The 13653-nt window shown below is 53.0% G+C and overlaps 1 protein-coding gene across 1 annotated transcript; it reads left to right on the forward strand.

Moving 5' to 3' along the window:
* The first annotated feature begins 3940 nt into the window (after positions 1-3940).
* LOC116883742 (keratin, type II cuticular Hb1-like) lies at positions 3941-10477 on the forward strand. The gene is made up of 9 exons (XM_032884976.1): positions 3941-4383; positions 5638-5846; positions 7014-7074; positions 7202-7297; positions 7816-7980; positions 8215-8340; positions 8616-8836; positions 9765-9796; positions 10247-10477. Exons 1-9 carry the CDS (start codon positions 4021-4023, stop codon positions 10411-10413), a joined length of 1440 nt encoding a protein of 479 aa, XP_032740867.1. The 5' UTR covers positions 3941-4020; the 3' UTR covers positions 10414-10477.
* Positions 10478-13653: the final 3176 nt, after the last annotated feature.

The raw sequence follows: 13653 nt of genomic DNA on the forward strand, positions 1-13653 counted from the left end.
GGTAGTCCCTCGTCCAGGCAAGCCCCGGGTCCCACAGGCCCACGTTAAACAATTTGTGTTAAGGAATCTGAAGGATGTGTATGGAGACCTACCTACTAATGTTTACCATGAGTGCATTTCTCACAGTTCAATTAAGCAAGTGTGGGACCGTGAGAGGTAGCCTGGTTCCTGGTTGAGCTAAGGCTAGAAGCCCCGGAGAACCTGTAGGGACGGTAGGGGCTTTGCCTATTCCAGGGTACCAGGCCCCTGTCACTAGCCATGGCCCCTTATAGATTTGTACCCATCAGTCACATAAGGGTAATGCCCCAAGCCCCCGACAGGTAGGAAAAGACATGACCACAGGTCACATAGACTCAAGACAGATCTCCATTTTATGAGGTATCTAAAGGCCCAGAGGCTCAGCCGATAACCTTTCCTTTCCAGACACTCCTTCCTGAAGTTTATTTAATCTCAGGCCCACCCTGAAAAGGGGGTTGTGGTTTCACACATCTACCTTCCACCATGACAATAAATGCCTTAAAACCATGGACTACCTCTTTTCATCGGGATCAACCGTGGGGAGCCACGGAGATGGTCTTGGCCTACAGAGCCACTGTCTAATCTCCTGTAGAAGGCCTCTCTGTGCTCCCAGCCACAACCACCACCAAGCTCAAGCCAAGTCTGCTGACAAGTGAAGCCAAGGACTCTTCCGGCGAGACCAGTCCCCTTCCCCCTCTTACCCCTAGCTCCAGCCTCGTCACAGGCCCAGGGACCCCTGAACCAGCTCTGGCTGTCTGAGCCTCAGACTGTGCTTCCCCACTCCCAGAGCACTGTCCCGGGGCTTCCCTACACCTGCCCAGCAACAGTGTGGGGTAAGCGTGGTCAACTTCCTGCATCCTGTCTCCCCAAGTGGCTGATCCCTGTGGTGGAGCCGATGCAGGACCAACAACCCTACAAGCAAAGACAGAAAACAAAAGCAAAGGCTCATGGATATTGAGACACGAAGATAAGAAGAAATGGCAAACCCAGAGCACACTGAGTAAGAAGCCAGGCATTCAGGCAGATTGTAGCTAGAAAAGCACAGGAAGATAGACAGGTAGGAGCCATGGGCCCAGAAAAACAGGCAGTACTAAGAGGCCTCGAACAGGGCCAGCAGGTGGCCCAGGCCGCTGGGACAGGTCAGTCCCTGGGTGACCCAGGCATCCAGCAGCCCAGGGCAGGCACAGAGCACAGGCCTTGCGACTGAAGGGTAGTCTCAGTCAGAGCCTTTATAAGGCCTTGGTCAAGGCTAGAACCAATCACAGCTGGAACCGGAAGGGCAGAGCCAGCCTTGGTGAGGGAGAGCGATCTACAGCCCTTGTTAGTTTCCTGTCTGTGTCTGTTTCTAGGGCTCCCTGGTCCCAGTGTCTTTGTTCTTTGGCATTCATACATGTGAACTCTAATTTGGGATTTTTGAGGTAGCGATGGTCGCCTCATAAAGCCATGGCTGTTTCTGCTGACCCAAGGTGTGGTATTTGGCATCTTACTGGCCCATGACACCTTCCATTTAAATGGCCTTGTTGACCACCTGCAACTCAGACCCAGTCACGCTATAGGCATGGAGTTGGGATGGGGTGGCCCTTCCCATGGATTAGGCTGGGTCCATTTGCTCTTGTGACAGCAAGGTATGTGCTGGCTGTCACCCCAGCTTTACATATAAAGGACCAGAGCAGCCTGGGCCCCATACAGAGCTGGTGAGAGGCCCTTGGTTGCCAATGGCCCCTTGAATATTGAGTCTATGCCACAAAGCCAGACAGGAATGACCATCCCCATGGCTCCTCAAGCTGAGGAGGTGTATGTGTCTAGACAGAGTCCCTCAGAGAAAGAACCCACCTGACTCTAACCCCAGGTCTGAGACAGATGAGCTAGCCTAAGAACGTGGCATTGAGGAAGAGCTTGGGGACCTTACAGCCCTCAGCACTTCAAGCACCCGATCCTGTGTGACCATCAAACCAGCCATTCCCGAGGCTCCCTTCCTGAGCAGGGGGACAAAGAGCTGGGTTTTTCTTGGGTGTCTGGCAGCTGTGAACCTGTAAAGGCTTAGCATGAAGAAGCAGTCCAACCTCTCCCTCCCTCCAGCAACTACAAAAATTCCACCAGCCCCAAGCCTCAGGGTCAACCCCATGGTGGGTCTCTCACACCAGAAGCCCCTATCCCACCATCCATGCCTTGGCCCAAAACTGTGGAGACCTGATGGTGGGGCTCAGAACAGACCCTTTCTCTGCCCCACCCCCCTCATGGTCCAGCTTCCTGACAAGTCTCCACAGCAGAGCAATTGGTCTTCATTCCAAAGCTCCCTGTGGGATGTGCCTGGCCCACACCCCACACACCCCAACAAGGGGAGGGCAAGAGGTGAGGTGCTGGTGGGACAAGCAAAGGGCTATTTTTAGCTCATGCTAAAGCTTACTCAGGAAATGGTTCCATTAAAGCTGTCATCTTCAAAGGCCATCCAGAGACAGAGACGTGTGCCTGGGAAGGTTTATGAGTTCAGACACCCAGGTTGAGAAATCCTCCCAGATGAGCCATCACGTGACCTAAACTTAAGGATAAGGCTGAATTTAGAAAGTATGGCTTTAAGGACAATCCCCTGCATCCCAGCCTTATCCCCTTCAGCAAGTCCTTCTAGGGAAGGAATAGGCCCCATTCAGGACCTTGTGACCCCCACACCATATTTTTCCAGTTTCCCAGTAGGTCCAGCACACCAAGTCAGTCACTAAGCTTACCACCCACTCGTACCTTGTCAGAACCCTAGTCTCAGAGCCTGGTCATTGAAGAAGATTCCCCACAACTGCAGCTTCTCCATCATCCACTGGTCAAAACCTGTTTCCCCCCCAAGCTCTTTCCACACCACCCTCTTCCAAACCCCAGGTCTTGGCTGAATCCCCAGGGAGCAGCATTGTGGCTACAGCCAAGGCACCCCCCAGTGTGCATTTCCTGGATGATGAAGGAATGAGCACTGTCGGACCAAGATAAACTACAGTGCCTGGGCTCTTCTAATTCTGCCCTTCCCAGCCCTTCTCAAACCTACCTTCACCGTCTCTCCTGGAGTCCGGAGAGGCTTGCTCTCAGCCCTCCTCAGACCCTATCAGCAATGCTCTTCAAAACCCAGAGCAAACCTGCCTCTAGGGCAGCAGTTTTTAACCTGTGGGCCACAACCCCTTTAGGCTCTCATATCAGATATCGTGCATATCAGTTCATAAGCATAGCAAAATTACAGTTGTGAAGTAGCAATGAGACAATTCTACGGTTGGGGGTCACCACAACACCAGGAGCTGTATTAAAAGGTTGCAGCGGTAGGAAGGTTGAGAACGACTGAGCTAGCCTCTATGCTGAGTATTCCAACTTGCCTTCTCCCGTACACCAGCCTTCATCCCTGCACTGGGAATTCTCAGAATGCAGAGGCCAAGCTCTGCTTCCACTCCAGATTCTGTACCCCCCCCCCAACCACTGCTCACTCTCACCCTAACCTGGACAGGCTCTGTAAAAGAAGGGCCCGGGAAAGGTTGGCCTTAACAATGAAGATGGTGCCTCATCTACCTGCCTTTTAGATAGTGAGAGACAAGGAGAAGGTTTTAGGGACATGATCCCTCACAAGAAGGGACAGACCTGCCACTCTGCCCAAAGCCAGGCCAGAAATCCATGGCCATAGTCCAGGTAGGCCCCTTTTCAGAAAAGGGTTCAGAGAGCATGCTCCAAGAAATTCCCTTGCCCTTCTCTACCAGAGACCAAGGGAGGGGCAGAAACCAGGAGAAGCTTGTAAAGGGCTTTGAAGATGAAACAGGCCTGTAGCCAAAGATTGTTGACACAACGACACTAGGAACTGCAGCTAAAGAGGCCAGGCGCTGCCAAGCCAATAAAACACAGCTATTGTCTCCTTTTGGCCCCTTTTATAAGCCAACAGCGCCTGGACTATATAAAAGGGCCTTCGATGACCCAGGGAACATAAGGCCTCAGCTCCAAGCACTGTCAACTTCTCTCCTCGCACGTGTCCTCTCCTCCACCATGACCTGTGGCTTTCAAACTGGAAACTTTGGCTGCGCCTCAGCCTGTGGGCCCCGTCCCGGCCGCTGCTGCATCACTGCAGCTCCCTACAGGGGCATCTCCTGCTACCGCGGACTCACAGGGGGCTTCGGCAGCCGCAGCGTCTGCGGGGCCTTCCGCTCTGGCTCCTGTGGACGCAGCTTCGGATACCGATCCGGAGGCGTCTGCGGGCCCAGCCCACCCTGCATCACCACCGTCTCTGTCAACGAGAGCCTGCTCACCCCCCTCAACCTGGAGATCGACCCTAATGCTCAGTGCGTGAAGCATGAGGAGAAGGAGCAGATCAAGTGTCTCAACAGCAGGTTCGCGGCCTTCATCGACAAGGTGGGTGTCCTGGACCAGCCTCTTCCTAGAGCACAGCATGGCACAGCCAAGGCTGGGCGCTAAGGGGAAATCAGAGTGGAGACATACCCATAGAACCGCCAAAGTACCTTTCAGGCTGGTGTGGGGAAACAAACTGAAGGCACCCTTAGAACGCAGAGTAGGGCTTATGGGGCCCAAACCCGGCCTCTCCAGTGTATGAGACCATGGAGATGCTTGTGTAGGAAGTGGGGTGTCCTAACCATGTCAAGGTCAACTGTGAAGACTTATTTTACAGAGCCTTTTGAATTTCATGTAGCCGCCGGGGCCAGCATGCTTTGTTAGAGCTACTGCACTGGAGCTCAGCACGCAGGCAGCGCTATAGCCACAACCCCGGGTCCTCGGGGCCTTAGGCAGAGCGAAGAACTCAAGCCTGCCGCTGTCTTTACAGAATCCAGGCATCCACATGCAGTACAAGCGCCAAGGAGAGAGCAGCTGGGGGTGCTGGGGACATATGAGACACTAAAGGTAGCACAAGGAAGAACTTGCTAAGGATATGGCAAGGTCATTAAACACAGGCATCTGAATCTGAGAGTGGACCAACCTGGTAGCGGGGAGATGGGAGCAACAGGCAGGTTGTGGCCCGATAATCTATAATAATAGTGTTGAGGTACGTCCCCTGCCAATCAACGGTCTTTCCCTACCGTCAGCCGTGTTCCTGGTCCTTCAATCCCACTCTTGAGCTCAGAAACACAAGGCGTTCCTGCACTTGGGTCCCAGGTGCTTATTATTCTAATTGCGATGTTGTTGCAGGGATCCAGTAATCTGCACACACTCGTTCACTTTCCAGAGTTTACAGTCCGCCTTCTTAAACAGGCTCACCCGTCCATTTGCAGGCTGGCTCTCACAGCTGCCTTACTGGGCTATCTTCTTGAGGTAGAATGCCTCTCTGCACCTTTCTAAAAGGTGCTTTAGCCACCCCACCCTGTGGAAGGCTGGGAGCTTTATCCAAAGTCTAAGAAGAGGCAGCTGAGTTGGACCAGGTTAAGCACGTTCAGCGACACCAGGTGAATTGACTGAAGTTAGCTCTCAGGAGGGAGCTCCAGGTTACCACCTGCCTTCAGCCCCAGTGTGGCTGTGGAAAACACTTGCCAGCGAAGAAGGACATCACACACACACACACACACACACACACACACACACACACACACACACACACACACACCTGCCCTCTGATCCTGCAAGAGTCTGTTCTCAGACTTTAACTCTGGATGGCAGGTGCGCTTCCTGGAGCAGCAGAACAAGCTGCTGGAGACCAAGTGGCAGTTCTACCAGAACCGCAAGTGCTGTGAGAGCAATGTGGAGCCTCTGTTCGAGGGCTACATCGAGACTCTGAGGCGGGAGGCTGAGTGTGTGGAGGCCGACAGCGGGAGGCTGGCTGCTGAGCTCAACCATGCACAGGAGGCCATGGAGGGCTACAAGAAGAGGTGAGGACCACTGGGGAGCTTGATAGGAGCTCCCTGGGTACAGAAGAGCTGGCTTGAAGGTGGGGTCTCTGCCTGCCTGGGTCAGGAAGCCCACCTCTATCCTGTCAATCAAGGAGCTCTCCCCCTGACTTCCTTCAGGCAGAGTCTCTCTCCTTCACAGGGTTGCCGTCATCCCTTTAAGCTGCCCAAGGTTCCCTCCCTTTCTCCACCTAACTGTCCTGGTCTCCAGAACTCACCCTTAAGTCCCTGGATGTTGTTTGTAGGGGTCTACTCTCTGCCAACACTTCCACACATCATGTAGATACAGCAGAATGCTACCAATCCAGCCAGCAGTGTGCATGGTCCCTGCCCTTGGGGGGTGTAGTCTTCTGGGAGGCAAGCATGACATGGTCATGTATGGAGACAGCTCCATGTGACACAGCCATGAAGGGTAGACAACAGGCCTCAGAGGAACCGACCAGCCTTCTTCAGTGGCATGCTCTACTACAGCCTCTGGCATCTACCCCTGTGCCTGAGTTGGCCTTCCCTCAGAGTGATCCCTTGACTCAGTCCAAGAAGAGATAATAGACAAGGTGCTGACCAAGGGCTCAGAGTAAAGGATAAGGAAAAACAGCCAGCTCCATCTCCTTAACTTTAGACATCCACTCACACATCTATGTTCACATACATGTACATGCACACACGATCACAAATGCATGTTCACACACACATGTTCATATTCATGCATATTCAGTCACATGCATGTTCACACATAAGAGCATGTTCACATACACATTCATATCTTCATGTGCACATATGTGTGCATGCACAGACATATGTGCACATACATGCATACACGCTCAGACATGCAGACACATGCATGTTCACACACAAATGTGTGTTCACATACACACTCATATATTGTGCATGCATAAACATATATGTTCACATATGTGCATATGTACTCATACATGCATGTTCACATACATGCACACAAACACATGTGTGTGTTTGTATGTACAAATGCACAGCTTTCAAATACCACTATCCTATCTCTACTGCAAAGACCCAATGTGCTCACAGGCATATGACCCCTTACAGATCCTCTAAGGAGGCCTATAGGTCAGGCTGCTCTGTGGGCTGGCTTCATGGCTGTTTGAATAAGGCCTCCTTTCCCTCCTGCCTCAGGTATGAAGAAGAAGTTGCACTCCGGGCCACAGCAGAGAATGAGTTTGTGGCTCTAAAGAAGGTGAGTGATTGAAGCTAGTCCCCACCCAGTTCCACCCTGCCCTGTCTCCTCTGGCCTGCCAGATGGCAGCCAGATGCCTCCAGCCCAAGAGAAAGCTAGCTTCATGGCTCTCCGCAAATCCCAACAGGATGTGGACTGTGCCTACCTGCGCAAGTCAGACCTGGAGGCCAATGCAGAGGCGCTGACCCAGGAGATCGACTTCCTGAGGCGACTGTATGAGGAGGTGAGGACAGTGACACACATGAGACTCTGAAGGAGTTCCCAAACCCACCAAGCTCCCCTGATAAGGAACATAATATGATACTTGAGGCCAGGTCAGAGGCTGGAGTGCTGGGGTGGGGACCTGAGGAGACAGACAGACTGACACAGCAGAAGCAAGAGATACACCAGGGACAAACTGTCTACCCAGAGACCAACCCAGTCCTTCCTGAACCAACAGGTACAGCCCAGTCTTGCTGGCCCAGGTGCAACTGATCTAAGAAAAAAACCAGGTCCCAGGGCATAGTCTGTCCCTGAGGAGACATGCAGATACAACCCAGCATGGGTTCTCTGTGTCTAAGCAACTCTGTGGTTGCCTCAAAAGAGACTTACAAACTGAAAGGCTGTTGCTTCTCTAAGGGCTAGGAGTTGGACAGCAAATATGGCTGGTAGCTACTACAAGAGAGCCATGGTGATTGCAGGCATGGGAGGTAAGGAAAAACCCAGGCAACCTGACTATCTTCCTTCTTTCTCCTCCTGCAGGAGACCCGCATCCTCCACGCCCACATCTCAGACACCTCCGTCATCGTCAAGATGGACAACAGCCGGGACCTGAACATGGACTGCGTCATTGCTGAGATCAAGGCTCAGTACGATGACATTGCCAGCCGCAGCCGCGCAGAGGCCGAGTCCTGGTACCGCACCAAGGTGAGGGGTCAGGACATCTGTCCTTAGATGAGACAGTGGGAAGGACTCCAGGATCTATCAGAACAGGCTTCTTCTTGCACACCAGGAGTCACAAGAGGATGGCACACAGCTCTAGGCTGAGGAGGCAGCCCAGCCTGTCCACTGTGCATCTTGCACACTCGGTGGCAGTGTGCTCACTGGGTCAATGTCACAACCTGAGCCTCATGGGCACCTCTGCTTCCCTCCTACCCCCAGTGTGAGGAGATAAAGGCCACAGTGATCCGGCATGGAGAGACCCTGCGTCGCACCAGAGAGGAGATCAATGAGCTGAACAGAATCATCCAGAGGCTGACAGCCGAGATCGAGAACGCCAAGTGCCAGGTGTGTAAGGTTCAGCTGCTCTGAGACCAGAGAGGCTGGGTACCTACTCGGTGCCACACAGTCAGCTTGTGTCCTGCTTGGGGCTTACCATTTAGTCTTCCAACATTGGAACAGCTGGGTTTCCTGATCACGCTCACTCAGGTTGACCCACGGGAACAAGGCAAGAGGCTGCTTCTAGAATGTTCCCGACTGGTGGGAGAGACTGGATAATGTGCTGATAATGGACAGTGGGACCCAGAGACCCTTGGCTATCCCATTCTCTTCTGTGTCCCCAGAACACCAAGCTGGAGGCTGCTGTGACCCAGTCTGAGCAGCAGGGAGAGGCCGCCCTCACCGATGCCCGCTGCAAGCTGGCTGAGCTGGAGGCTGCCCTGCAGAAGGCCAAGCAGGACATGGCCTGCCTGCTCAAGGAGTACCAGGAGGTGATGAACTCCAAGCTGGGGCTGGACATCGAGATCGCCACCTACAGGCGCCTGCTGGAGGGCGAGGAGCAGAGGTGGGTTCCTTCCCCACTCCACTATCTCAAGAGCCTTTCCCGCTTAGCCTCCCTGCTCCTAGCCTTTGTGTGTCAGTTTCAGCACCAAGAACCAACAGAAGCTAGGGACATTTCTGACTGGAGTCTGGTGCTCTCAAACTGGCCTTAGGTATCCTAATCACACAAGCCACTGTTGCCACAGGACCAGAGCTCCCGCCTCATAGTAGCCTGTGAGAATTAGAACCAGTGTCCTACCTCTAGGTCAGAATTCCCTTGGGTCCTTATGCTTGTCTCTTGTAATGGTGGGCATGTTGCCTAGGTTCATGAGTTAGAGCTGCTGGCCAACATCTGCCCTGGCCTTTGTGCTGTATCTAGAGGATACAGCCATTGCTATTTGCATTGCTGTGACCACAGTGCCAGACGGAAGATCGCAGCAGAGAAGGCTTTTCTTTAGCTCAGAGTTTCAGATAGCAGGAGGAGTGAGGCAAGACAGTTCAGGTCACAGCATGGAAGTATGTTAAGGGGCTGTTCACAATGGCAGCACACCAGACAAGAAGGAGCCAGAGTTTGGGTATAGCACAGGACGTCTCACTTCCTCCAGCTCAGCTTCACCTCAGAGGTTCCACAGCTGCCCAAAACAGCACCAGCAGTCAGACGGACCTTTCAAAGCACCAGCCTGTGGGAGCCATTCCCTCCTAAAGCTGAACCCATCCAAGTCTGTCAGGAACTCGTTCAGGCTGCACATCGCAGAACCGGCTGGATGGAAGCAATTAAGACCAGAATCCAATCAGAAGTCTGCTCAGTAGGGTGTCCCGTACAGCCACAACCACCACAAAAACAACTCCTCCATGACAGGAAGATAAACATGAGCAGGAAAGTGGCACCTGAGGGAAAGCTGATAATCTGTCTGTTCTGACTTCTCTCTCTTCTCTGCCTTTCCTCCCCTCAGGCTGTGTGAAGGCGTGGGAGCCGTGAATGTGTGTAAGTATAATGAACCCTGAAAGGGAGCCGCATCGGGGCATCGGCAAACATTTCCCGTGTGCTATACAGACACTGGGCAAGCATCACTAGTAACTCCAGTCTAGAGGACTAGGTTGCTCATGCAGAAAGACTGAGGTGAGCGCTCGGAATGTCTGGGGTCAGAAAGGAGAAAGATGTCACCCCAAGGGACCTCGGAGTCACTTAATATAATGTCTGCCCTGTAGAAGTGAGGAAGCTGGAGTCACAGAGAGGTTAAACGCAGACGCACGTCCATAATTCAGGCTTCCCGGCTCCCAAGAGGAGGCTCCTCTACACAGCTTACAAACTAAAACCGAGGCTTTTTGTGCCATTCTTCGGAGGGCTAGAGTAAACAAACAGACCAAGGGAAGGTGACAGGCTGGGGTGGCTGCCGGCCAGGACTCAGAACCAACCCTGCCTTTGTTCTCACAGGTGTCAGCAGCTCCCGTGGTGGAGTTGTGTGCGGGGACCTCTGTGTGTCTGGTTCAAGGCCTGTCACAGGCAGTGTCTGCAGTGCCCCATGCAGCGGGAATGTGGCAGTGAGCACAGGCCTGTGTGCACCCTGTGGAAGTGGCCCCTGTCACCAGGGGAGGTGTTAGGAGTCAAGAGGGAGCCATGAAGCAGCCTGGCCTACAAGGCTGAGCTCGGAGGCCTCAAGGTCTGCTGCCCTTGGGAGAATACATTCCCCATCCTCAGTAGCTGCCTCTCCAGCTACCTGCTGGCAAGGGGCTTGCTGCTGATAGATCAGCCTCCTGCCTCAGCTGCAGCCCTGGGAATACCCAGTGCTGCTTCCTGTGCCTCTGGCCTCTAGACCCTGCTGTGCAATAAACTGTGCTGACTCTCAGAGCTGTGTAAGACGTTGTGCTTTCTTGTGGTGGGCTTGTAATGTCACCTAGGGAGCGCCGGCGTGGTGATATGGCCTGGTGACTGGAACCACTGGGGCCTGTGCTTATGGGAGGATTCTATGGGCCCTGTTCCCAAACAGAATTCCCTCCCCATCCCCACCAGGCAGAGCTCAAAGAACAGGTTCCCCATATCACACCTACTAAACCATGTGGTTTTGGGGGTGTATCCCAGTGTTGCCCACCAACCAAAGAGAGATTTGACCCCTGATACCTGTTTTCCCCAAACACACATCCTGTGTTCACTCCCGGTAGATTCCTTCCTCCCTCAATCAATCCCTGTGGTTGTGATACAGCAAGACAGATAGGCTTCCTTCCTCCAACCAGAGACCACAGGCTCTGCTGAAAGGCAAAGTTCTGTGTGGGAATGTGCATGTATGTGTGTGTGTCTGTGTGTGTGTGTCTGTCTATCTGTCTGTGTCTGCCTGCCTGCTGACCTGCTTGTCTGTCTGCCTGCCTTTGTGTGTGTATGTCTGTCTGTCTGCCTGCCTTTGTGTGTGTATGTCTGTCTGTCTGCCTGCCTGCCTTTGTGTGTGTATGTCTGTCTGCCTGCCTGCCTGCTGACCTGCTTGTCTGTCTGTCTGCCTGCCTGCTGACCTGCTTGTCTGTCTGCCTGCCTTTGTGTGTGTATGTCTGTCTGTCTGCCTGCTTTTGTGTGTGTATGTCTGTCTGCCTGCCTGCCTGCTGACCTGCTTGTCTGTCTGCCTGCCTGCCTGCCTTTGTGTGTGTGTCTGTCTGTCTGCCTGCCTTTGTGTGTGTGTCTGTCTGTCTGCCTGCCTTTGTGTGTGTGTGTCTGTCTGTCCTTTGTGTGTGTGTCTGTCTGCCTGCCTGCCTTTGTGTGTGTATGTCTGTCTGTCTGCCTGCCTGCCTTTGTTGTCTGTCTGTCTGCCTGCCTGCCTTTGTGTGTGTATGTCTGTCCTGCCTGCCTGCCTTTGTGTGTGTGTCTGTCTGTGCCTGCCTGCCTGCCCTACCTTTGTGTGTGTATGTCTGTCTGCCTGCCCGCCTTTGTGTGTGTGTCTGTCTGCCTGCCTGCCTTTGTGTGTGTATGTCTGTCTGTCTGCCTGCCTGCCTTTGTGTGTGTATGTCTGTCTGTCTGCCTGCCTGCCTTTGTGTGTGTATGTCTGTCTGCCTGCCTGCCTTTGTGTGTGTATGTCTGTCTGCCTGCCTGCCTTTGTGTGTGTATGTCTGTCTGTCTGCCTGCCTGCCTTTGTGTGTGTATGTCTGTCTGCCTGCCTGCTGACCTGCTTGTCTGTCTGTCTGCCTACCTGCCTTTGTGTGTGTATGTCTATCTGTCTGTCTGTCTGCCTTTGTGTATGCGTGTCTGTTTGCCTGCCTGCCTGCCTGCTTATCTATCTGTCTCTGTGTGTGTCTGTCTTCCTCCCTCCTTGCCTGTCTGTCTTTCTGTCTGCCTATCTGTCTCTGCCTGCTGCCTGCCTGTCCACCCACACCCTACTTCCTTCTCCCTCATATTTACACCTTGCACCCTAACCCCACACACTCATACTTTACAGCAGCAATCCTCGGAAGTGTCACCAGAGCCACTTTGTGTTGCTCTGGACCCCATTCCTCATCACCATTGCCACCTCATCACCTTGTTCCCAGCACCCATCCCCCACACTAAGATGGTCACTCTGTTCCTCTTGGATTGCCCTCACTGGTCCCAGGATGTTCCAGAATAGAAGACCCAGAAAAGCTCTGAGCCAGACCTTCGATGTCCTCCATCCCCAAGCATCAACAACCGATGCTCTCCCTCCTCCTCCCCTCTCTTAGCCCATGGCGTCTTCCCTATCTACTCACACACCCTTGAAAGAGTCCCCACCCCCTCACTCTTTAGGTCTTCAGTCCTCTGGGATCCAGACTAAGCTCTCTTAAGTTTCCCATCTCCTGCCCTTCCTTCCTGTCCTATAGGCTCATTCCTCCCGCAGGCATTGATCATTGGCTCATAGCCCTCACCCTCATGCATTCAGGATTCCTCTACCTTTGCACTCTGATCCTGGACACCACACCAGTCTCCACCTTAGCTTCCACTCGAGGTTCTGCCTGGTTAAGCCTGAGACAAGGCTCACTGGTCTTAGCAACAAGGCCTCACTGGCCTTAGTAGCAGGGCCTCCCTGGACCTCAGCAGCAGGGCCTTACTGGCCTTAGTAGCAGGGCCTCCCTGAACCTCAGCAGCAAGTCCCATGCTGATCCCTCTCCCACAGCTGTGGCCCTTGAACCTTGCCTCTCCTGGATTCTTCCTGCCCCTCTTCCAATCTTCCTCCTCTCTACTTTTCCAAAAGCAGCACCCTTCGAGGCCAGAGTCCTGCCCAGCCAGGGCAGAAGCCAGCATCCCTCCTGGCCCAGGATGACCTCTGACACCAGACTTGCATACCTTCCTTCCAAACAGCTTTCTAAGGTATTTCCTTCACTCCCTCCTGCCACAAAACCATAGAACAAACGTTTGTGTCTTTTGACAAGTTCAGGATCTAGCGAATAATAATAAATTAACTATTTCAGTATCCTTGACTGCAACTTACCCAGTAATTCTGATTTCCCTAAACAGTGTGACCACTGGCAATCACAATCGGTTGGTGAGTTGGCTGGTTTTTTGAGACAGGGTCTCATGTCCTCCAGATCTGTCTCCAACTCACTATGTAGCCAAAGTCAGCCTTGAACCCCTGCTTCTCCTTCCCCTTCCTTTGAGTGTTTGGGTTATGTATATATACCACCAACCCTTGGCCTTGTGTTCTTTATATTCTGATAATGGACGCTAATGTTACTCCCCAGATAACACAACACATTCACACAGTAATGCGTATGTGGCAGAGTGGTTGCAGGGTAATTAAGGAGGCCACAGAGTTCATAAAAGACATACTGGAGGCAGGGAGCGATAGAAACATAGGTAGCTGTGGCTGTTAGGAAGACAGAAACCATGCTATTGGAGGTGCAGAGCCAGCC

The sequence above is a fragment of the Rattus rattus genome, chromosome 1, assembly GCF_011064425.1.
Source record: "Rattus rattus isolate New Zealand chromosome 1, Rrattus_CSIRO_v1, whole genome shotgun sequence".
NCBI lineage: Eukaryota > Metazoa > Chordata > Mammalia > Rodentia > Muridae > Rattus > Rattus rattus.